At 40.0% G+C, this 24,809-nt stretch overlaps 1 protein-coding gene across 2 annotated transcripts in view; it reads right to left on the bottom strand.

Moving 5' to 3' along the window:
• The window catches only part of LOC148031371 (DNA repair RAD52-like protein 2, chloroplastic), a 69,451-nt gene extending 58,058 nt beyond the window's left edge, over positions 1 to 11,393 (bottom strand). Inside the window, exon 1 of one of the 2 annotated variants that reach the window (XM_087684895.1) lies at positions 10,872 to 11,393. In XM_087684895.1, the coding sequence (XP_087541021.1) occupies positions 10,872 to 11,287 (416 nt within the window). In that variant the 5' untranslated portion in view covers positions 11,288 to 11,393. The remainder of the gene's footprint in view (positions 1 to 10,871) is intronic. The other variant, XM_087684894.1, reaches the window with a different exon arrangement.
• Positions 11,394 to 24,809: the final 13,416 nt, after the last annotated feature.

Below are 24,809 nucleotides of genomic sequence, written 5' to 3'. Positions count from 1 at the left end.
TGGAAGACCTTCTGAGGCAGCCAGGGGCAGGAGAAGACCAATCAACAACAAGATGACAGCATCTATAGACTGTTGAGAAAGGGCAGCAGCAATAAATGATTGATTTTCTTTAGTTCTTTGCATCTACATACTGTTGTGGCAGGGCAACAGCTACATTTGACTCATTTTCACTCATTCTTCACAACAAAACTCTGAATTTTCTCTCTCTACGGCTTTCTCTCTCATCCCATTTCACAACCTTGTTCCGAAGATCTCAACATTTGGACCCTTGGCAGAGAAATTATAAATTTCTTTGCTATAAACCCTAATTTACAACAAAAACTAGGGTTTAATAGCAGCCTCAAGAAGCGTGCCAGAAATTGGAAGCTCCAAGACTTAGATTTTTCAAGGCTGAAGGTGAATTTCAGCTAAATTCAGGTGGAGGACTAGCCAACCATTGAATTTGGGGGATTTCCATCATCTATGAAGTGGGTGAAGGCCAATTAAGTGCCCGAATCAAGCAGAAAAATAGATTGAAGACTTGCTGGTCACTTTGGACAGCAAGGGGAGTTTGGATTGCAAAGGGGATCGGGAGAATCCCATTGTAAATCGACTTCTTCTTCAATAAAGCTAAAGAAATACCAAAAGGGGCACCAATTTTGGGGCCAATCAAGTGTGCATTGTCCAAGATCAGTAGGTAAATTTGTATTTTCAGATTTGCATTAATTATTTGCTGCTGTAATTAAGTTGTAATTAGGGATTTACCACCCATCCACGGAAGGAAGGCTAGTTTCATGGTTCCATTGCCGGGGTACCATCAAATCCTTTGAATTGGTGGGTTCGTGGTACTTGATTGCAGCTTGGGACTATTGCATTATTGCTGAAATTGTTCTTAACAGTGAATTACAGCAAGCATGTCTTCACATGGTGATACGGGATCAAGTGGAGAGGATGCATCACTCCTTGGTCATTCACCTGGTGAAGGGGGAAATGCAATGACTGATGTTGGGCATGGTTCTCAGCATGGACAGCATGCTGAAAATGTGGGAGATGACCCAAATGTCGGCATTTCAATGCATAAAGAGGCTGATGACTAGCAAGGGGCTGAAAATTTTGATGATAGCTTCAAGGATCGAATGCGTACAGCAGCAAATCCTTTTGCTGAATTGGCAAAGGATCCCCAGTTTACTTGATTCTTGAATGCCCCAAAGAAGAACAGCAAAGGCAAAGAGAAGAAGACACCTTCTACAGCTTCGGGACAGCCACAAGAACCGAAGGAAATGCCTAAGCCTTCTTTAGAAGAGCCCAAAATGCCTGATGAGCACAAACAGTTGGTATCCGTGGCGAAGCAAGTGCAAATGCATGGCCAACTTCGTAGTGCCAATCCATGGAAACATGGGCAATAAGGCAATTATGCACATACAAGCATGGGACAGCAATGATACTTTGGTGGTGGTACCATTTTTCATGCTATGGTTAGACAGGCACCACATACGGGAATGTATGGCACAAATCCCTATGGTATGCAACAGCCAATGCATGGCTCACAACACCCAATGTAGCCGGGTAATGCACGTGGAATGCCTAGTCCCATGTATGGTAGCATAAGCATGATGCTTGAGGCACAAATCAAGCCATATGGATATGTATCGGCACCCCCAGGGACTGTTGGAGCACAAGGATTTGGTGCTGGTCATGTAGGTGCTTTAAATAGTACTGGTTTTTATGCAAAGATAGTCAATGCACCCTTTTTGCAGCAGCCCATTTATGATAACTTAACTCCCATAGGTCCATTGAAGGACTATGATGAAGGTGGCAAAAGCGTGAAGTTTGAGCCTTCCAATGGTGCACAAGATAGGCTGAAAGCACTTGTTTTCATTCAGCAGTTTGATGCAACCTATTCTGAAGGCAACTTCACATAAGCATGTATGATACGTAAGGCAACCACATTTTTGAAGGGAAATGCATTGCAGTGGTGGTCTACACTTCTTATTCAAGGGAAGTCACCTACCACTTGGGTCCAGTTCAAGCAAACGTTTGCTTCAAATTGGTTGACAAGTACCTTTGAAGTAGACATTATGACAGCTTGGAATTAGTTGAATTCCAAAGACTGCAAGAACTTAGATCAGTATAATAAGAAGTTTTGGGATGCATTGCTGCCAGTTACTTCTTATCGCATAGTATCCCTCCATGAGCAGGTGGAGAAGTATATTTGTGGTTTGCCAAAGGGTATTCGTGATTTTTGCATTAAGTCCACTGTTTCCAACATGTCTCAGCTTATAGAAACTGCTACTACAGCCAACACATTGCTGCGTGGAGAGGATGCAAGATTCCACAACGATGATGCCAAGTCACATGTCAAAGAGGTAAAGGCTGAGAAAAAGGGTAGATCTGAAAATAAAGCTGAAAATCAGGGCAGATCTAAAAATAGGGCCGGAAAGAGGAACAGATCGCAAAGAAAGAGTGGGAAAAGTGATGCACGACATAAGGAGCAGGTGGCTGTAAATAAATGCTATATTTGTGAGCAAGAAGGGCATATGGCACACAGCTATCCTAATAAACAGCAAGCTGAAAAGGATGATAATAAGGGAAAGAAAGGCAAAACCACTTCTAGTTTATTGCTTGATGTAGTGGCAGATCAGCCTAGTCAGGATAGTACTTAACTTTGCAGGACATGGGGCAAAATCAAAGATCAGCATGCATTGATTTTTCCTGATCCAAGGGCACGGTCAAATTTCATCTCTCTTGATATGGCAGCCCATTTAGGCATCGAAGAGGATGAGATGGGGCCCATGGGTGAGATTGGTATGGCATGCAAGGGACATGCAGAGCTGGTCACTCCTATCATTGGAAAACTTCGTTTACACATTCAAAGTTATGTGGACAGCAAAGAGTTCTTTATTGCTCCATTGGAAAGATGTGATGTCTTGCTTGGTATGCCTTGGTGTCATCGTGTGCATGCAGTGATTGATACTCATGATAAGAGTGTGATCCTCTTCCATAAATGTAAAGTTCATACTTTGGATGTAAAATTGAAAGGGGAATCTGTCCCTGTTGTATCTACTTCTGCTATTTCCAAAGTAATGAAAAATCATCTTTCAACTTACTTAGTCTTCACTATGGATAAAAGTGATAATGGAAATGAGTGTTGGAGAGGATCAGTGATGCATACTATAGGCTAAAATTGCCTCCACACTGGTGGTTACACAATGCCTTTCATGTGAGCTTGTTTAGACCTTTTCATGGAGATGTGCCAGAGGATGTCTCTACTAAAATTCAGCCAAAGGATGAAGAGCTCGATGAAATACTGGTGCCAGAGCAGGTTTTGGCACACAAAGAGAGGAAGATCATGGATAAGGTTTCCAGAAGGTACTTGGTGAAGTTTCAGAATTATTCACCAATGGATGCCAAATGGATGGAGGAGGATGACTTGACAGACCATCCTCAGTTGTTGCAACTTTACCTTGATGCTTTCCAGTTAGAGCCGACTTTAGTTCTCGGGCTCAATCAGGTTCAGTAGAGCAAAGGTCCAAAAAAGTATTACCTGATGCTTGTGAGGGAGCTAGCACCTCCGCTCCTCAATAATGGACAGCTCTAGAAGTAGTGGATCTCGAATGTATTCAGCATACATTCAGGGTACTGTAGCTTAACAATATGTTTGTCAAGAGATCACTATTTAGTGTACTAGTCACTATGTTTGGTATGCAGATTGGTATGGTTTTCACTACAGCTCTAAAACTGTACATTTGCATCTGTTATGCTCGGTGTGTAATCAGTTATGCTTGGTATCGCATTGGTTATGCTTGATGTAGCATCAATTAATGATCATCAAGGGCTGATTATCGAATGTTGGTTTTCAGCATATAATCATTAATATTAAGTGGTATTCAGCTCAAATTTTGATCAGCTTGAGAACCGTTTATGGTTACTTTTTGGATCAGTTTTTGCATTGATTGCTGGTTAGTTTTTGCAATGAGTTTGTGATCAGTTTGGGGTCACATTTGCAACAGTTTTTGATCAGTTCTCAGATCAGCAAGTGATCAGTTTATGATCAAATTATGCTCAGTTTTCAATGGTTTACATATACATCTAGTTCCATGGACAACAGTATATGTTATGATGCCATTGATGTTTTAGCCATGGTTTATGCTTGGTTATGCTATGCTATGGTTTGGTTTTGCCAGATGAGTTGAGCTCATGAGAAATGGACATGTCACATGATAATCTGACACTGTTTTTGAGATTCTTTGTGAGTCTTATGTTATGTTATGTTGGCTGGTAATTTTCAGCATATATTGGACGTATGGAATGGTTGAACAACAATGCGCAATGTTGTGTTGACTATGATGCCCTATGGAAAATTCTGGTGCAGTACTTTGCTTTTGATGCATTTGGCAATGCAATCAAGGACAATTGCAAGGATTTCAAGGGGGAGAGTTATCATGAGGACATGTATTTTTGAAACATCACTTAATATGTGGATTAATTGTTAATCACGTGGTTAAGTAAATGTTGCACATATGAGATGTAACTGGGGTTAAAGTAAATTTACGAGCCCGAGACCCAAGGAAATCACGAAATGTCAAAGGCAAAAGTTGCTATACGTTATGCCGCACAGGTACTTGGTGGTATCTGGTGCCAATTGTTGGCCTAGGTCATTCATTTGGCCATAAGTGTCAGTTGTGGTAACACTAGAGAAGTGGCGTTTAATGGCACCTAACGCCAATCTAATGTTCAAAGATGGTGTAGAGACTCTCGAGAGTGGAAGATGCCTAGCCAATTTAATTATTGGCTAGTCAGATTATCTTTCAAGGCACCAAAATAATTATTAGATTAATTTTCAATATTTAAAGATTGAAAATTAATATTTAACTATGGATAATGCTGGAAAAACCATTTGGAGAAGGTTGCCACTTGTCAAAAATGCCCATGCAAGACTGAAAAACGTCTTTAGAGGCTGGAGAGAGGCATTTTTAGTATATTCAACCTACGCAAGAGAGAGGGAGATGCTGTTGGTCTGATTTGCAGTATTGGAGGAACTTTTGAGGCAGCCAGGGGCAGGAGAAGACCAATCAACAGCAGGTGACAGCATCTACAGGCTGTTGAGATAGGGCAGCAGTAGTAAATGACTGATTTTCTTCAGTTCTTTGCATCTACATGCTGTTGTGCCAGGACAACAGCTGCATTTGATTGATTTTCACTCATTCTTCGCGACAAAACTCTGAATTTTCTCTCTCTACAGCTTTCTCTCTCATCTCCCAACCATTTCACAACCTTGTTCCAAAGATCTCAGCATTTGGACCCTTGGAGGCAGAGAAATTACAAATTTCTCTGCTATAAACCCTAATTTATAGCAAAAATTAGGGTTTAGCAGCAGCCTCAAGAAGCGTGCCAAAAAAAAAAGCTCCAAGACTTGGATTTTTCAAGGCTGAAGGTGAATTTCAGCTAAATTCAGCTGGAGGACTAGCCAACCATTGAATTTGGGGCATTTCCATCGTCTATGAAGTGGGTGAAGGCCAATTAAGTGCCCAAATCAAGGGGCAAAATAGATTGAAGACTTGTTGGTCACTTTGGACAGCAAGGGGAGTTTGGATTGCGAAGGGGATCGGGAGAATCCCATTGTAAATCAACTTCTTCTTCAATAAAGCTAAAGAAATACCAAAAGGGGCGCCAATTTTGGGGCCAATCAAGTGTGCATTGTCCAAGATCAGTAGGTAAATTTGTATTTTCAGATTTGCATTAATTGTTTGCTGCTGTAATTAATTTATAATTAGGGATTCACCACCCATCCACGTAAGGAAGGCTGGTTTCACATACACTAGGGTATCTATACCTTATTGAGACAATGACAAGCAGAGTACGGACACCTAAGGGCATCTCAGATACAATCAATAGCACCATTGGGTGAAACAAGGTTGCCCACTTTCACCGACAATATTTGGGCTATACATAGATGAAATTTCAGAATATGTGGACAGAACTGGTGTGCCCAAAGCTAGCCTAGCTGGAGTACTAATACCATTACTGCTTGACGCAAATGATATTGTACTTGGGAAAACTAAAGCTATGGTATTTAACACTTCAGCTCATTGGATGACGAGAGCTGAGCACCACTTTGCTTTCAATGGAGAGCCAGTGGGGATGGTCAAGCAGTATGTTTATTTGGGCTCTTGGAGAGAGACATCGAAGGCTCGTTTGGCAAAAGCATATGCAGCCTTAGGTGCATTGGAGAGACAATGTGCTCACATACAATTTCATGAACTGCGCACCAAACTATGGCCTTTTGACACCTTGGTTACACCCACTCCCCTATATGGGGCAGCTATTTGGGGTCAGAGTCTCTTCCATGCAAGGAGACAAGCTCTGGGAGACCAGGATGAGCCACAGAAGGAATACTATGATGGGTGGGAGCATATGTAAAGATCACTGGTCATGATGATCTCACATATGATACGAGCAAAGAGCTTAATCCCACATGAGATTATCAAAGCTAAGTTGAGAGCCATGGTGGTTGAGGCCTTGGTCCAAGTAGTGACTTTCATACATAGACTATGGGAGCTCCCCCAAGATCGATGCCAACAGCTAGCCTTGGCCTCTTCTCGACAACTAGCAACAGATGGTGAAAGACATTGTTGGTATGCTCAGATGAGTACATGGATTAGTTTATATGGGCTGCAAATTGACACACTAACCCCCTCTAACTACAGCCTGGATTGCCCTACACTTGACCTAAGCCAATCATAGCTGAACCATGTGATTAGAGCAACTTATCAATCCTTGTATTCACCATTCTTTTCGAATTCAATGCAAAATTTATTCTTCCATTTTCTTCTTTCATTGCAATCTTTCTCTTCCCATGTCTCTCCATGATCGTGTTTCCTCTTCCATTGCACACTCTCACAAAAACTCTTTGTACTATGTAAGCATGTCTCCCTTTTAACCTTGTCAAGGAGTGGTTGATTGGATTCACTAATAGATGAAAAAGGTAGGCATTTTGAAAAGATAGGAAACATCCAAGTTGATCTTTATACTCACATATTTTTTGTTGACTCATTTTATTAAAGAATCAATCAATGACTTTTAAAGTCAAATCTAGTCATCCATTATGGCCTATTAAAAGTAACTCCTTACATTCGTTCATTTAGGACTCAAGATTTATGGTACTTAACTTGGGATTTCTAATCTCATTGTCATTTGAATTTGAATATGCTTATTAGAAGCTTTTATTATTCATGTGACAAGTCTCATGTCACATGGTCATGGATTCATTTTGATGTCCTATCGAGACATAGATTATTATTGCTATTCTGATTGATTGCAGTTTATATGTTTCACCAAATCTATAGCATCATGCTTCTTTTATATTCATGAAATTTGAAATCTGAATTCTGGAAAATGAATTGTAGAATACGGTGTACCATATATATATTATGTAAATTGTTGGTTTGTTGATTGTTCACTTAGATTTTGTATAAAATGTTGAATCGTCTTTAATATACGTTTTGTTTTAGCCCATGGAACTTAAGTATATTTTTTAAGAAACTTGTACAAAACTTCGAAAGCCCATTTCATACCTTCCATTTCTAAAACCCTCAGCAACTATACCTTGGATAGCCCATCAAGGAACCCTTGGTCCAAAACCTTGATTTCTTTGGGTGGGACATTTCAAGTATCAAAGAGGGTGGAGATGTGAGTCGTGACCTACTCACTGTCTTGGACACATCTTGTTAGAAGTGGATACAATGATGGAAACATAAGAATCTATTGTAATAGACTACACAACACAAAAGACAAAAGAGAGACTACAAAGAAAAGAATGAACACTACAAAGAGAACCCATAAGAAGAATGCTTAGGAAATGGAATCCATATATCAAGACAAGGGACAGTACAAGACAACAATGAGTCACGGGCTGAGTGGGCATTGGCATTGGCTCCCTCTCTTGACCAAGACCTGCAAATGTCTAAGTATGCTGATGATGAATAATTGAGGAGGTTGGCCAGCAATAAACGCTTAGTTGGCCACAATCTAGCCCCAATATATCAAGCGTCAACAAGTAAAAACTGATAAATAATGTGCCCACCCTACTATTCATGCACTGACTCACACGTGAACTGACATCTGCCAACACTTTTTGGACCAAGGAATGTTGAGCCACTAGCATTGGGGTTTGCACTAAAAATTAATTACGATGCATTAATCCCTAGTTCGTTCTCCTTAAAACAGCCCCAATAAGCTATAAATAGTATCTGTTGTTTGTTCTTCCTTCATCCCTAATCATTTCCCCACTCAACCCTCAGCCATCAGCCCTCTATCCTCATAGCTGCCCAGGCCCCACACGCCATCCAAAGCCGCTGCTGCTCCATCTCAGCTTACTGCCCGTCTGCAGGGCATCACCATCAATCAAGAATATCAAACAAGTGTCCAGCTGCCACACAGCCTGCCACAACCCGCTACGAGCTGGTAACCAGGCCATCCTTGCTGCATACCCTCTGTTCCAGTAAGGTGACCTGCACAGCAAACTGATTTAGACTTGTGTTTTCCTAACTCTGACCCCATCCAGCTAGTTGACATCATCATTACAGCTTGCATTTTCAGTTTCTCCAGGCTTCCCAGCAGTTCTCTCACTCCTCCTAGCTGCAACACGTGCTGTTGACTTGATCACAGCTGTGCTTCCATTGCTGGTGCCTACATCCACCGCTGCCCCATCTTGATCCGAGTTTGCCAAAGACTTTGGAGGACTGCACACTGCTCCCTCTACTGCATCAACATCTTTATCTCAGCCTGTGAAACTGCTGCTGCTGCAATTTGGAAACTGTTTGGAGTCCAACACCAACACCACTCTCAATCACCTCTACCCTGATCCTTGAGAAATGAGGTTCCAGGACTGCTGATTGTATTATCCCCCTTCTTATTTATTCATTCTCATTCAGCACTCTACAGATAGTGTTCCACATATCATCACACACTTTGCATTTTCTCTATGTTTGGCAGACCGTTTCTTTACACAAGGCTCCATTTGAGATAGTTGAAGGTGCCAAGTGGTTCCACCTTTTTGCATAACACCCAAAAAAATAAAAAAATAAAGAGGCAAATAGGAATGTTGAGAGTATGGATGAAAGTGTTGAAGAAAGTAAAGAGAGCTCTTCAAAAGTCGCAAGAAATGCATAAGAGACTGGCAAACAATCACCATAGACATGTGGAGTTGGCCGAGGGTGATTGCATTCTCTTGTGCTTCAAAAAGACCAGGCTTAGGATTACATTAAAATTAGGGCCACACATGATCAGAGTCTAGGGCCTGAATTATAGTCCAATGATGATTTCATACGCAAACAATGATGTATGGAAGTCATGGACGCACCAAGCAAAATAGAAAATAGGTCAAAACCTAAGATAAGTACGAATTTCACTGATATGTTTATCTTTAAACCAGAAAATAAATATGGAATGCCGAAAAGATTCTCTCTTGTTATTTCTAACTTTATAGATGCCCATTGGTGCAAAAGCTTCCTTTGCAAAATTGTGCCACAAATAAAACCTAGTTCTTTAGTAACTCAAGCTGTACTTATCAAATTAACTTCTAAAACTTACGATGACTTAAGACTTACAGCATGTCACACCGACTGTCTGAATAGTACCAATATTGGAATAACTGATTTATGCTAGGTCAGTTGCAACCTGTACACATAACACCCTAAACATCCTACCATGTGTGCATGTTGCAAAAGTTGAAGGTTCTTTCCCTAGCATCTCTATGTCTCAAACTGCAACAATAGCACCTCTAAGCAAAAGACTTGACGCTGAAACTGCAATAATAACCCCTCTATGCAAAGGATTCAATGCTGAAACTGCAGCAGTAGTGAGAAGAGGCTACTTGCTTGAATAAAGATCTTCTGAACTCTCCTCAACCTATCCTCTTACATTCCCAGACTTAGTTCTTGATATGCATTAACACTAAATACAAAGAGAAACCCATGAGTACAAGCAAATAAAAGAGACTGTTGACTTGCTATCAGATTGAAAGTAGCATTTGCTAACAGAAAGTCATTATGCAGGTAAACCACTGGTCAGCTGACCAGTAGAGCCAAGATTAGTTTTTTGACTTCTCTGACATGATTTTGATTTAAATAAAAATCAGAAAGAGAAGACGCAGAGACACTTGCACAACCAATATACCGACACCCTACTTATTACTGAATTTGCAGCATGAGAGCTTGCTCTGAGATAAATCCTTGCTGCTGCACATTCCCTGCTGAGGAGGATCGAGTGCAAGCATAAGGCCTTTCATGAACATTTCTTTGGAACTTCCATTACTATGCTGAAAGGATAGCTGTTTGGTCCATAATTACTGAGAACATTGCACCATAATGCTGAACAGCAGTGTTGATGTCATATGCCAATGCACCGCAGCCTGACAATTTTTTGTCCTTCCGCAAGGCTGAGGCTTCCATGGGCTAGTACAGCTAAAAATTTCAAAGGGTCCGCACTGCTGTTGCCTTTAAATGAGAATTGATCAGAATCAAGGATTGATTTAGGATCCCAAGGCATATTAATACAAGGTCAATGTACATATTACTTTAAGGTCGAGATGAAATAGGCATGGTAGCTTGATTCGTTTTATTAGACAGACCCGTCAAAAGATGTGCAATCGTATTGACGCAGTAGGTGTGACACAATCATTGCTATTCTAGCACACAAATGTCCATCCAAAACGCGGTCAACTCCTATGCGATATCAGAGCACTGCATACGATCGCGATGCAATATGTGATGGTATGCACATTCATCGGGCAAACAGTGCATAAGAAGACATTTGTCACGTCTTCATACAAAATGCACGCAGTCAATAAGCAACATATGACCGCTATGGCATAGGGAAGGGAAGGGGCATACCAGGGAATGTACTTTCGAGGTTCGCCGGAATCTCCTCTCTCCTTGAGGACCTGCTCAGGAACGCGCTTGTTAAGGTCACGAAGGATCTCGGCGAGGGGCCTGACGATGAAGGAAGAGCCGGAGGGGGACTCCAAGGGAGCGACATAGCTGGTGTTGGAGTAGGCTAAGAGGCCGCTTTCATCGGGGCCAGGCTTCATTGGCTTGTTGGAGCCGCTGGAGTTGTGAGGGAAAAGGGAAGCCGAAGGAGAGTACGGGCTAATAGCGCTAGCAGGACGGTGCGAGACAAAGACGGGCGATCTGCATATCATGCGCTTGCTGTTGTTAAAATGGCCAGCACTATTGGAAAGAGAAGGCAAGGGGGAAGACGAAGTGAGAAATGCGCCCGATGCTTGATGCTGTGATAAGATCATATTCATGAGCAAAAGCAGGCTATCGAGGGGAAAAGACTGCGGACTCGCAGGCAGAGAGAGAGAGAGAGAGAGAGAGAGAGAGAGAGAATGAGGATGCACTTAGGTGGTTCAACAGTGCACGACTCCGTAAGTTCAATAAAGCATATTTATACTTGCCTGTTTTCTTCCTCGGTGCTGTTTGTTAATCCCACTCTTCAAATCTCTCCTACTTTTTACACCATGTTCCCATAAGAGGTGGTTATGTACTTGCGGTCGTTGAGTATGTACTTGGGGATGCTTGACGCTCTTAAAAGATCATATGCATTAAGCAAAAGCAAACTATCAAAGGATAGCAATCTAAGAGTGAGAGAATGTGTGTGTGAGCGAATGGGAAGAAATTGGTGCACTTGGGGTGGTTCAACAATGCACAACTCCATAAGTTCATAAAGCATATTTATGCTCTTTTTTTTTTTGCTCAATGGTGATTGTTATTCCACTCTTTCAACCTCTCCAATTTCCGCATATTGTTCCCATAAGAGGTGGTTATGTACTTGGAGGCCGGGGGGTTGAGTTAACAACTTTGTTGGACCATGGATGAGGTGACCATTTGTAGCAAGGATGTTTTTGTTTAAGGCATGTTGGGAAAGGGATCCCAATGATTAAGCCACCATAATCAATACTAGCATTCTTCGCACGCACGGAACGCTAAGCCGCTTCGCAGTAGCTTCACTGCCTCGAAGCAATGAGCGAAGTAGCTATGCTATCGCACGGCAACTTCACTCAACAATCCATTTCTGATCTTTCTCTTTCCTCTCTCTCTCTCTCTCTCTCTCTCTCCAAAATCCCTATGTCTAATTCTCTCTCTCTCTCTTTCTTTGCCTTTTATTTTAGTTTATTTTTTCTCATCTCTTGGTTCTCACTCTCTCTCTCCTTTTTTTCTCTCCCCTCTTTTCTTCTATCTCTCTCTCTCTCTTTATTCTCTCCCCTCTCTCCTCTCTTTTCCTTCTCTCTCCCTCTCCTCTTTTTTCCTTTTTTTTTCCTTCTTCTCTCTCTCTCTCTCTCTCTCTTCCTTCTCTCTTTCTCCTCTATTTTATCTTTTCTCTCTCTATAATTCTCTCTACATGTTTTCTCTCTCTCTCTCTTCTTCTTCTTCTTCTTTCACTTGCTTCTCCCTCCCCTCAGTCTCTCTTAAAGTATGTAAATTTTATATTTTTCCTATATATAATTCTCTCTTTATGTTTATATTCTCTCTCTTCTTGTCATTTCTCTCTCTCTCTCCGCCCCATTTTCTTCGTCTCCCCTTTCTCTTAATTTTTTGTCTCCTCTCTTTTCCTTCTCTCTCCTCTTTTTTCTTCTCTTTCTTTTAAATTTTATATTTTATATCTCTATAATTCTCTCTCTTCTTTTTATTTCCTCTCTCTCATTTTCTTCTCTATGTGTCTCTCCCCCCTCTCTCCTCTCTTTTCCTTTTTTCTTTTCCTCTCTCTCTCTCTTAAATTTTATATTTTCTCTCTCTATAATTCTCTTTCTCTTTGTTCCCTCTCCCTCTCCCTCCCTCTCCTCTTCTTTCTTTTTTGCTATATATATATATATATATAATTAAAAAGAAAGTTTATTTTTTTCTTTTTCTTTTTTTCTCTTTAAATTTTTTATTTTTCTCTTTCTTTTAAATTTTATTTTTTCTCTCTCTGTGTTCAAATTCTTTCTCTTCCTCTTATTTTCTCTCTCTCATTTTCTTCTCTCTATCTCTCTCCCTCCTCTCTCCTCTCTTTTCATTTTTTCTTTTCCTCTCTCTCTCTCTTAAATTTTATATTTCATCTCTCTATAATTCTCTTTCTTTCTTTTAAATTTTATCTTTACTCTCTGTATAATTCTCTCACTACGTTCAAATTCTCTCTTCTTCTTCTTATTTTCTCTCTCATTTTCTTCTCTCTATCTCTCTCTCCCCTCTCTCCTCTCTTTTTCTTTTCTCTTTTTCTTTATCTCTCTTAAATTTTATATTTTCTCTCTCTATAATTCTCTTTCTCTCTATTCCCCCTCTCTCTCCCTCCCTCCCTCTTCTCTTCTTTCTTTTTTGCTCTCTCTCGCTCTCTCTCTCTTAGATTAAACTTTAAAATGTAAACTTTTTGTTTAATTAAAATAAGGGGAGAGAGAGAGAGAGAGAGAAACCTAGGCCCTACACATGAGAGAGAGGGGGGGAGGGGGGAGAAATTTAATTAAAAAGGGAAGGGGGAAAAGAAAGAGAGAGATTATAAGTGTAAGAGAGAGGGGGAGGGGGTTTTAATTTTAAAAAGGGAGATGAGAGGGGGTAGGGAAGGCTTTAATGAAAAAAGGGAGGGGGAAGAGAAAATGAGATATTACATGTGAGAAAGAGGGGAGGGGAAGGGGAGGGAGGTTTGGAAAAGGGGGGAGGTTCGGGAAGCCCTCTGGAGGTTCGAGGCTTTCCAAACCTATAGTTAAAATAATATAGTAATAAGATTTTAAATTTTATATTTTCTATCACTATAATTCTCTCTCTGTGTTCAAATTCTCTCTCTTCTTCTTCTCATTTTTTTCTTTATATCTCTCTCCTCTCTTTTCCTCTCTCTCCCTCTTTCTTAAATTTTATATTTCCTCTCTCTATAATTCTCTTTTTCTTTGTTCCCTCTCTCTCTCTCTCCCTCCCTCTCGTCTTCTTTCTTTTTTGCTCTTTGTATATATATCTCTCTCTTTATTTTAATTAAAAAGAAAGTTTCTTTTTTTCTTTATCTTTTTTTCTCTTTGAATTTTTTCTTTTTCTCTTTCTTTTAAATATTATCTTTCCTCTCTCTATAATTCTCTCTATGTGTTCAAAATCTTTCTCTTGTTCTTCTTATTTTCTATCTCTCATTTTCTTCTCTATCTCTCTCTCCCCCCTCTCTCCTCTCTTTTCTTTTTTCTTTTTCTCTCTCTCTTAAATTTTATATTACATCTCTCTATAATTCTATTTCTTTCTTTTAAATTTTATCTTTCCTCTCTATAATTCTTTCAATGTGTTCAAATTCTTTCTCTTCTTCTTCTTATTTTATATATATCTCTTTCTCTCTCATTTTCTTCTCTCTGACTCTCTCTCCCCTCTCTCCTCTCTTTTCCTTTTTTATTTTTTTTTCTCTCTCTCCAATTTTATATTTCATCTCTCTATAATTCTCTTTCTCTATGTTTCCCCTCTCTCTCCCTCCCTCACTCTTCTCTTATTTCTTTTTTGCTCTTTGTATATTTCTCTCTCTTTCTCTCTTAGATTAAACTTTTAAATGTAAACTTTTTGTTTAATTAAAATAAGGAGTGAGAGTGAGAGTGAGTGAGTGAGTGAGAGAGAGAGAGAACATAGGCCCTACACATGAGAGAGAGGGGGGAGGAATTTAATTTAAAATGGGAGGGGGAAAAGAAAGAGAGAGATTATAAGTGTGTGAGAGAGGGGAGGGGGTTTTAATTTTAAAAAGGAAGGTGAGGGGGGGTAGGGGAGGTTTTAATGAAAAAAGGGAGGGGGAAGAGAAAATGAGATATTACACGTGAGAAAGAGGGGAGAGGAAGGGGAGAGAGGTTTGGAAAATGAGGCAGGTTCGGGAAGCCCTTTGGAGGTTCGGGGCTTTCCGAATCTATAGCTAAAATAATATAGTAGTAAGATTTTCAATTTTATATTTCCTCTCTCTATAATTCTCTCTCTGTGTTCAAATTCTCTCTTCTTCTTATCATTTTCTTCTCTATGTCTCTCTCCCCTCTCTCTCCTCTCTTTTCCTTTTTTCTTTTTCTCTCTCTCTATCTCTTAAATTTTATATTTTCTCTCTCTATAATTCTATTTCTCTTTGTTCCCTCTCTCTCTCCCTCCCTCTTCTCTTCTTTCTTTTTTGCTCTTTGTATATTTTACACACACACACACACTCTCTCTCTCTCTCTCTCACACACACACACTCACTCTCTCTCTCTCTCTCTCTTTATTTTTTTTAAAATCTCTTTTTTCTTTATCTTTTTTTCTCTTTAAATTTTTATTTTTCTCTTTCTTTTAAATTTTATATTTTCTCTCTCTATAATTCTCTCTATGTGTTCAAATTCTTTCTCTTCTTCTTCTTTTCTCACTCTCATTTTCTTCTCTATCTCTCTCCTCCCTCTCTCTTCTCTTTTCATTTTTTATTACTCTCTCTCTCTCTCTTAAATGTTATATTTCATCTCTCTATAATTCTCTTTTTTTCTTTTAAATTTTATATTTTCTCTCACTATAATTCTCTCACTGTATTCAAATTCTCTCTTCTTCTTCTTATTTTCTCTCTCTCTCTCATTTTCTTCTCTCAGTCTCTCTCTCTCTCTCCTATTTTTTCATTTTTTCTTTCTCTCTCTCTCTCTCTCTCTCTCTCTCTCTTAAATTTTATATTTCCTCTCTATAATTCTCTTTCTCTTTGTTCCCCCTCTCTCTCCCTCCCTCCCTCTTCTCTTCTTTCTTTTTTACTCTTTGTATATATATATATATATATATATAAAACTTCTAAATGTAAACTTTTTGTTTCTCCAGTTTACATTTAGAAGTTTAATGTGTGTGTGTGTGTGTGTGTGAGAGAGAGAGAGAGAGAGAGAGAGAGAGAGAGAGAACCTAGGCCCTACACATGAGAGAGAGGGGGGAGGGGTGAGGAATTTAATTAAAAAGAGGAGGGGGAAAAGAAAAAGAGAGATTATATGTGAGAGAGAGGGGAGGGGGTTTTAATTTAAAAAAGGGAGGTGAGGGGGGGTAGGGGAAGCTTTAATGAAAAAAGGGAGGGGGAAGAGAAAATGAGATATTGCACGTGAGAAAGAGGGGAGGGGAAGGGGAGGGAGGTTTGGAAAAGGAGGCAGGTTCGGGAAGCCCTCTAGAGGTTTGGGGCTTGCTGAGCTAAAATAATATAGTAGTAAGATATTCATTCACCTACTACAAGTATGAAATCATAAGATGATGCAGTCCATCACATCTCAAAGACAATGTTTTTAACATACTTTCACACATGTCATGCTTAGAAACTACCCTTCTTGATCCCATGCTATCTTTCTAAAAAGAAAATATGAATTTTAATGTTTATTTCAACATTTCATAAGTCCTCTTTCAAGTAATTTATAACCAAAATAATTTATGAAGCAAAAAGACCAATTCTAAATGCCTTTTTATACTCAGCATTTGATCACTTCAAAAGGTCATAACATAACTAATCAAAAGCACGCTAGCACATTAAAGGGATGGACCACATGGTGAAAAAAAGCCTTTAGAGGTTCAAGTTGGTTTTATTTTAATTCATTTTCCGTGTGTGTGTGTGTGTGTGTGTGTGTGTGTGTGTGTGTGTTTAGAAGACATCAATTACACAGAGAGAGAGAGAGAGAGAGAGAGAGAGAGAGAGTGTGTGTGTGTGTGTGTGTGTGTGTATGAATAAATTTGAAGGTAGAATGTGTAGCTTCATACATTCAATTAAACAACTCTAAAACAAAAAGTATGTTGCCTCCACATTATCTCATGATAAGACCGATAACATACTAGTATGTAACCCAAACTCATGCAAAGATAGGGCCAAATGGGAGATCTCTTTATGATAGACTTCTAAAGTGGATACATTATATACAAGCATAGTAGAATTGTATTTCCCTATTTAATATCACTTCCTCCTTAGCATTACAACCAACTATAAGTACACAAATTGGCATCTTCAAAGAGAGAGATAAGGCAAGTTTTAGCTACTTCTTGGATGGCCTAGAATACTCTGTCTTTGTGAGACCAAATGACTTCTTTAAAAATACACATCTTATGAGAAGTAAATTACTTTTTCATTATTTGTGGATTGTACTATGTGCAACCAAGTGATAATTCTTTCTCCTCCTCCTCCTTTGTGCAAGCACCCCTATCATTGGAGCTCACTATGTTGTTCGTACTTCTAATGGCTCTTGTCCTTTTGGGTGCTTGTTGAGGTTGTATTTCTCATGATTGTGCCTCAAAATGGGGCTTAGGCTATGACTAGGGGCATTGCTCCACTTGTCCTTTGGGTGCTTGTTGAGGTTGTATTTCTCATACTTGTGCTTCAAAATGTGGCTTAGGCTATGGCTAGGGGCATTGCTCCACTTGTGGCTCTAGTATTAAAGGAGAGAGATCTACCTTTCATGGTCCATGGCCCCACATAGTCCCTTTTCCATGTCCTCTCCTCGTTATAGGCTTGTTGTTTTGAGCTAAAACAAACTTTTCGTTAGGTGACTAGAATAAGAATTGGCAGTCCATGGGGTGATTGAGTCGCCCATTGGATAGTATTCTTAAGAATAAAGTTGCTTAGCATTGTGGGCACAAGCTAGGTTGTGATGGGAGCCTTCCCTAATGTGCAATGTCCCTTGGAGGAGTAGAGATGTTGAATGTTGAGCTTAAATATGGAAATTTGATAGTTTGATGCTTTGTTACTTGCCTAGGATGGGGTGTGCAATCCCTTAGTGGATACTCAATCAGGGATATTGGAACGTTGAATCCAAGGTTATCAAAATAAATAAGAATTGGTCACCATTGAGTTGAATCAAGTTGTTGGTGAGAGTATCTATTCAAAGTATATTTATGAAAATCCTTTTTGCAAGGAAAATCTTATTTTTGTATTATCTTTTGATTGATATATTGTATTTAAAAGAATCATGTAACAAACCATGTATAACATTCTAATTAAGGAAGTTGTCTTTAAATGCCAAAAGAAAATAGTATCATAAATGACTTGGATAGCTAAATCTTGCTAAGTGCATGGAGGGAAAGTAAGTAGATGGAGGTCCCAATGATTCATTTGATGAATAGATGGAATGACAATTCAGTCAACTTTCTATGTTACTACTTAGAATTAGAATCGACTAATCGTGATCACATGCATAGTAGAACATTAGCCAAACTAGCAATACATTTAGGGGAGAAGCCAAACCAACATTATATTTAGGGAAATGAAGTGTGGCTATGTTGAGATTGAGAGAAGTAGAGACAGAGTGAGGAGCAAGCATGCTCTCATCTTCTTTATTCATTCATTCTCACTTAACCACACACATAGAGTGTGTATACAATAGTTCTGGATTCGTTGCTAGGAGTACACTACTGAGATTATCACATAATAAGGTCACTAGAGCATCCACCTGAATATCCAAATTAGCCATAAGCTTGAGTAGCCATGAAATCTCACATGTTGCCAATGCAGCACCCCTGTACTCTGCCTCAGTACTAGACAATGTAACCGTTGGTTGCTTCTTGTTGCTCCAACTGATCATGCCACTTCCAAGGCCAAAAACATAACCACTCGTAGATCTGCGATCATATGAGCATCCTACCCAATCTGCATCTGTGTATCCAACTAGTTTCAAGGGCTTATCTCTCATATAGAGCAACCCATAATCTACAATGGACTTAACATATCTCATAATCCGCCTAACAGCATCCAAATGTGGCTTCATGGGCTTCTGCATAAACTGACTTATGAGCCCAACTGCATAACTCAAATCTGGCCTAGTGATGGTCAAGTAGATTAGACTTCCAACCATCTGCCTGTACATAGTCATATCCTGAATTTCAACTCCAGTGCTAATGTCCAACTTGACATTCTGATCAAGGGGTGTATCCAATGGTTTGCATTCAGTCATGCCATACGTCTTCAGCATTTCCATGGCATAATGTTTCTGCATTAGCCATAAACCATTTTCAGCCTTGATTACCTCAATACCCAAAAAGTACTTTAACTCACCGAGATCTTTCATGTCAAATTCAGATTTCAGCATCTTCATTACATACTGTATGCCCAAGTCATCATCACCAGTGATCATCAAATCATCAACATATATGACCAGCACTACCAAGCCACTGTCAGTCTTCTTTGTAAATAGGCTGTGATCAGCCCTACAACAGTAAATCCCAACCTCTGCAAGTAGTTACTGATCCTAGCATGCCAAGCTCTCGGAGCCTGCTTCAGCCCATACAGTGCATTTTTTAGCTTGCATACATAATGTTGAAAATCAGGATGAACATACCCTTCTGGCTGAACCATATAGACATCCTCTGCTAAGTCACCATTAAGAAATGCATTCTTAATGTCCATCTGCTATAATTTCCAGCCTCTAGCAGCAGCTAAGGCAATCACAGTGCGTATGGTTGCCATCTTGGCAACAGGGCTGAATGTTTCCTCATAATCAAGTCCATACTGTTGGGCATACCCCTTAGCAACCAGCCTGGCTTTGTACCTTTCCACACTGCCATCTGACTTGCATTTGATTTTGTAGACCCATTTGCAGCCAATGGTCTTTTTTCCTTCGAGCAGTGGCACAAGATCCCATGTCTTATTTTCAACCAAGGGATTCATTTCTTCATCCATGGCTGCACACCGGTTCTCATTTTCCACTGCTTCAGCATATGTACCTAGTTCTTTGATCTCCATCACTTTTGTCATGTAAGCATAATGCACTGCTCGATTCCCCTCTCTCATGAGGCGGAATGTACTTGCTCTGCCTTGCACCAGGCGTATAGACAGTCGGAATACCAAGTTCACTGTCTAAAGTGTCAGTAGTCTCATATCCAGAAGTCATTCTACCATGTGTCATCATCCTAGATACATCCTTAGTAACTTTCTCTTTTCCTTTGTCTGCGACATCATATCTCCCCCTCAATGACATACTGGTGTCAGTGGACGGTGAGCTCCTCAATCTCCCTGTCCATGGGGATGCTGTCTGACTACTAGGTCCTGTCATAGCAATGATCTACTGCATATCAACTGTGGATACGTGAGTAGAAGGCATATCTGATGGCACTGTAGCTGGTGATACATACCAAGAACCCATCTCATAAAAAATAACATCCCTGCTCACCAAGGTCTCCCTAGTAGAGGGATCATAGCATTTGTATGCCTTCTTCTCCCGCGAATATCCAATGAAAACACACATGCACTTTTGGATCCAGCTTCTTCCTTTTTTCATCTGGAATTTGCACATAAGCAAGACATCCAAAGACTTTCATATGACTTACATCCGGCTTATAGCCATACAGCTTCTCAAACGGTGTCATCTCATGAATACCTGCAGTGGGAGTCCGATTCAAGATATACATGGCTGTCATAACAGCCTCAGCCCAATAGTAGAGTGGCATCTTCTTCTCATTCATCATGGCACGACAGCTTCCATCAAGACCATGTCCTTTCTTTCAGCTTCCCCATTCTGCTGAGGAGTGTAGTTGCAGGTAAGCTGCCTACGTATGCCATTTTTGAGCCAAAAAGTTGTGAAACTCATTTGATACATACTCCCTACCGCTATCTGATCTCAAGAAAGAGATATAACAATCAAATTCCTTTTCAACCTGCTTTTTTAACTGTTGAAAAATAGCAAACGCCTCATCCTTTGTCTTCAGAATGTAAACCCAAGTATAGCGACTGTAATCATCAATGAATGTCACATAATACTTCGAGCCTCCCATGGATGCATTATGGGCTGGCCCCCAAACATCAGAGTGCACTAACTGCAATGGATGTGTACTCTACCTTACATGCCTGACAAATGGCAACCTTGACTACTTACCAAACTGGCAAGCATCACATACATGACCAATATCTGAATATTGGAACTTGGGTAAACCTATAACCAGCTGTTTTTTTTGCATAATTTGTAGCCTTTGCAAATTTACATGCCCCACTTTCTTGTGCCAAATTTCCAAGTCTCTAATAGTGCCAGAACCATGGGCAAACATGGCTGAATTCAGCTCTGGCAAGGTAGCATCAAGAGTAAACATTCTCCCATTCCTGTGACCGCGAGTTATCAACTTGCATCCATTGCCAAACTCTTCAATAAAGCAACCATGCTCGTTGAATCTAACCTGCAAGTTTTGCTCCATCATCTGACCAACAGATAGTAGGTTCTTCGTAATCGAAGGAACATGCAGTACATTATGCAAATTTTTCTTTTTGCCATCATGAACCGCAAGAGGCACTTTGCCTTTATGCTCAATGCTATGCTGCGTGTCATCACCTGTATAGACATAGCCATTTTTTCAGCCACCATATCAGTGAACCAATCACCATGAGGAGTCATATGGTTCGATGCCCTTGAATCAATATACCAAACTGCATCATCAGTGGATCTTTTAGCAACTCTATCTTTTACATACTGCATGGCAAACAATCTATCTCCTGAAGTATCATCTGCCTGACTAGATGTAGCAAAATGTCCATGTCGTTTGCCTTTTTGATTGCCCTGCTTCTTCCAGCAGTCCTTGGCAATATGCCCATACTTCCCGCAGTAATGACAATCCTTATCCTTATCCGGATTGTCAGATGGATGCTGCTGTTGCCAGGAGACTTTAGCTCTAGGGCTAGATCTCCCCCTGCCTCTAAAGTTTCCACCACCTCTTGCATTCGATACTTGCTGATTGTTATTGCCATAGGATGCATTTTGCTGGCCTCCTCTGCCAAATCCATAGCCTCTACCACGGTTTCCACGGCCGCATTGATTGGAATAGAAAACTGCATCCTTGTTTTTAGAACTGCTAGATCCTGCAGCCAAGCCAAGCTTAACCTCTTCATGGATAAGCAATGCAACCAACTCATTGAAATCAGGCATTTCAGCCCGCACAGACACAGAAGTGTCAAAAGACTTATACTCAGGCCCCAAGCCATTCAAAGTCACAGCAACCATGTCTTCATCTTCAACCTGTGAACCAATAGATGCCAACTGATCCGCAATGGTCTTAACCTCCGTGACATAATCCTGTATAGATCTGCTCTTCCTCTCCATGTTGTTGAACTTCTGCTTCAACCGTATCTTCCTGGCACTTGTGGTTGTGCCATAATACTTGACCAAAATGTCCCATGCATCCTTAGGAGAGCTGCAGTTCATTATCTGCATTACCATGACATCTGAGATACATAAAGAGAGCAAGTGCAAGACTCTACGAGCTCTTTCTATCCAAGTCTCTGATCAGCCGTAGGTCGATCTGGGAGCTCAGGTTCAGCTTCCGCTCCAATCACCAACTCCCAATAGCCTTTCCCTATTAAAAAGTTCTCCATGCGGAACTTCCATATGGCATAATTGTTACTGCCAAGCTTTTCCCCCACTATCTGGGTTATGTTGTCAGTCCTCTCTGCATTAGCCATGTTGTACCAGACACTATTTAGTCACTGCCTGACTTTCTGCAAGCCAACAAGTATGACTGACCAAGTTCAATCCTCAACTGTTTATGACAATTTTTTGCAATTAATTGCAGTAAAAAACCAGGGTATTTTAGCCCAATAACAGCTCAAAATAGTCCACAACCAGTGGTCTAACTCATAAGTATAACAGTCAAGACATATGCTTTGGAGTTGCTTTAGCTTAAACTCCTACAACCTCACTGCCAGGATAAATACATATAGTTTGAAAACTGTAACCTGTTAGTGACCAGCAGCTTATTCAAAGCCAAAACTGAGTCATATACATATCATACATGTCCCAAACCTTCATAGACAGCTGCTAGTACATGTAGCAGTCCAAGCATAACCATACGGGCACAAAACAGTGCATAATCAGCAAGTATAGGTGTCAAACTTCGTGCTCATAGATTGCATTCGGCAAATGCTCAGTGAGTTCAAGCCTTTTTAGCTCCAAACTATCTCAAAAACATGCCAAACATCCACTTTAAAGTGTCAAGGTCACTGCATGACCATATGGGCACCCATAAACAAGATGTCTTCAATAGCCAGTTGCATACATTGCAATTACAGTTTGTACCCAGCCAAGACAATGTAAATGCATTCAATTTCAGCTTCAAATTTCAGTTTTAAAAGCCTTCAATGCTTATTTTAATCCCCAACACATTCAACATCCATATCCCATACCATACATCTTCCTGAAGCTAACAGAAGGTGTGTATTTCTTCAAGACCAATGAGTATATATTGATGACAGTTTATGATAGTTTTCAGCCTGTCATAAACTCACAGATCTCAAATAATTCCAGCTCCAATACATGACATCAAGTCAATATGTCTTCCTGGCATATATATGTGCTTCAATGATGCTTTTGAGCATGTTTGAATGCTCCTGTCTCATGTTAGAGATGCATACCTGTTGTATGTTACTTGTATACAGCAGTCCATCATTTATTCTAGATCTGTGAATAGTCCTTCAAGATCATTAATGAGTCCATGATCAAGTATTGACATATCCAGAACTTCAATGACCTTCCAAAGAGCATAGACAAGCTGTGTGTCAGTCCATGGATGATGGAGTTGATGATTTGCAGACCATGAAGGCAGCAACATAAACAGGTGCAATCACGCTATTTTCAGATCCTGGACTAGCAGCTATTGTTGATGATAATGATGATGATGAGCACTCAAATGTGCTTAAGGATGCTCCCAAAGACTCCCAGACAAGTCTTCACTGCTGCCATGAAGCATAGAATCTCACATGAACAAATGCATACCTTGTGTTAGAGCAATGGAGGAAAATGACAGTCAGTCCTTTGTTCTCTTCAACCCTGACAGTTTAATCTTCAGGTCTTCTTCTTCCCATATGCACTCCACAGAGCCTAGTCATGGGTGCTCTGATACCATGTTGAGATTGAGAGAGGCAGAGACAGAGTGAGGAGCAAGCATGCTCTCATCTTCTTTATTCATTCATACTCACTTAACCACACACATAGAGTAAGTGTATACAATAGTACTAAGGTCCGTAGGACCATTCACACTGGGTCTAAGACCACCGACTTATTTAATGTCCCACACTTGCTGATACAGCTGGACACGGCTAATGTCGGTCATATATACTAACAAGAGAATAGTATGAGCTTGATATGTTAACATGCTATGCTACAATATAAGGGCTAATGCATCACTCCCCCTTGTTTAACACTCTAGTTGAACCAAATGTGCTATTGATTATTGCAGAACAGTTAAAGGCTAAGAAAGATTGGGAGTAAACACAAAGTATAGTCATGTATTGGCTATCTATCAGTGTCATAAATAGCATGATGGGTTATTTGTAGGAATTTGAAACCCCCATTATTACATGGAAGAAATTGTCAAGGTTGCTCAAAGTAAATACAAAGGCTAGAAAGCTACAGCTTAAGTCAGAGCTAAACCAAGTGAAAAGAGAGAATTTATCCATTAATGATTATGCCTTGAAGATCAAGAGTACTATGGAAGCTCTTAGATCTATCGGTGCGGTAATTGATGATGATAATGTTGTACATGCATGTTTAGATGGACTTGAAGATGAATACAAAAGCTTTAGGTTATCTATGAATACAAGGGATGATATCCTTGACTTTGCAGATTTGATTTCTATGTTTATACTTGAGGAGAAGAACCTTGGCTTGGATTCCTCTTCTTCTCAAAGCAAAAGCAAGTTTGAACAAGTGTTTTACTCTTTAAACCCATGCATTTTACAAGTGTGAGATAAAACTAGAAAATGCTCAATTAACTAAGCCCATGCATTGATGGCGATTTAAAAGGTATTCAATCATTTGTTTAATTTTAGTACTAAGGTTTTTGTCTCATTGTTATGTCCATATTATATGAAAACTAGTTTAAAATGGATCAAACCACTAGAATCATGTGGCA

The sequence above is a fragment of the Lygodium microphyllum genome, chromosome 9 (assembly GCF_053477565.2).
Source record: "Lygodium microphyllum isolate KBCC chromosome 9, Lygodium_microphyllum_v1.1.10, whole genome shotgun sequence".
NCBI classification, from domain to species: domain Eukaryota; kingdom Viridiplantae; phylum Streptophyta; class Polypodiopsida; order Schizaeales; family Lygodiaceae; genus Lygodium; species Lygodium microphyllum.
This window is presented reverse-complemented; position numbering and strand designations above follow the sequence as displayed.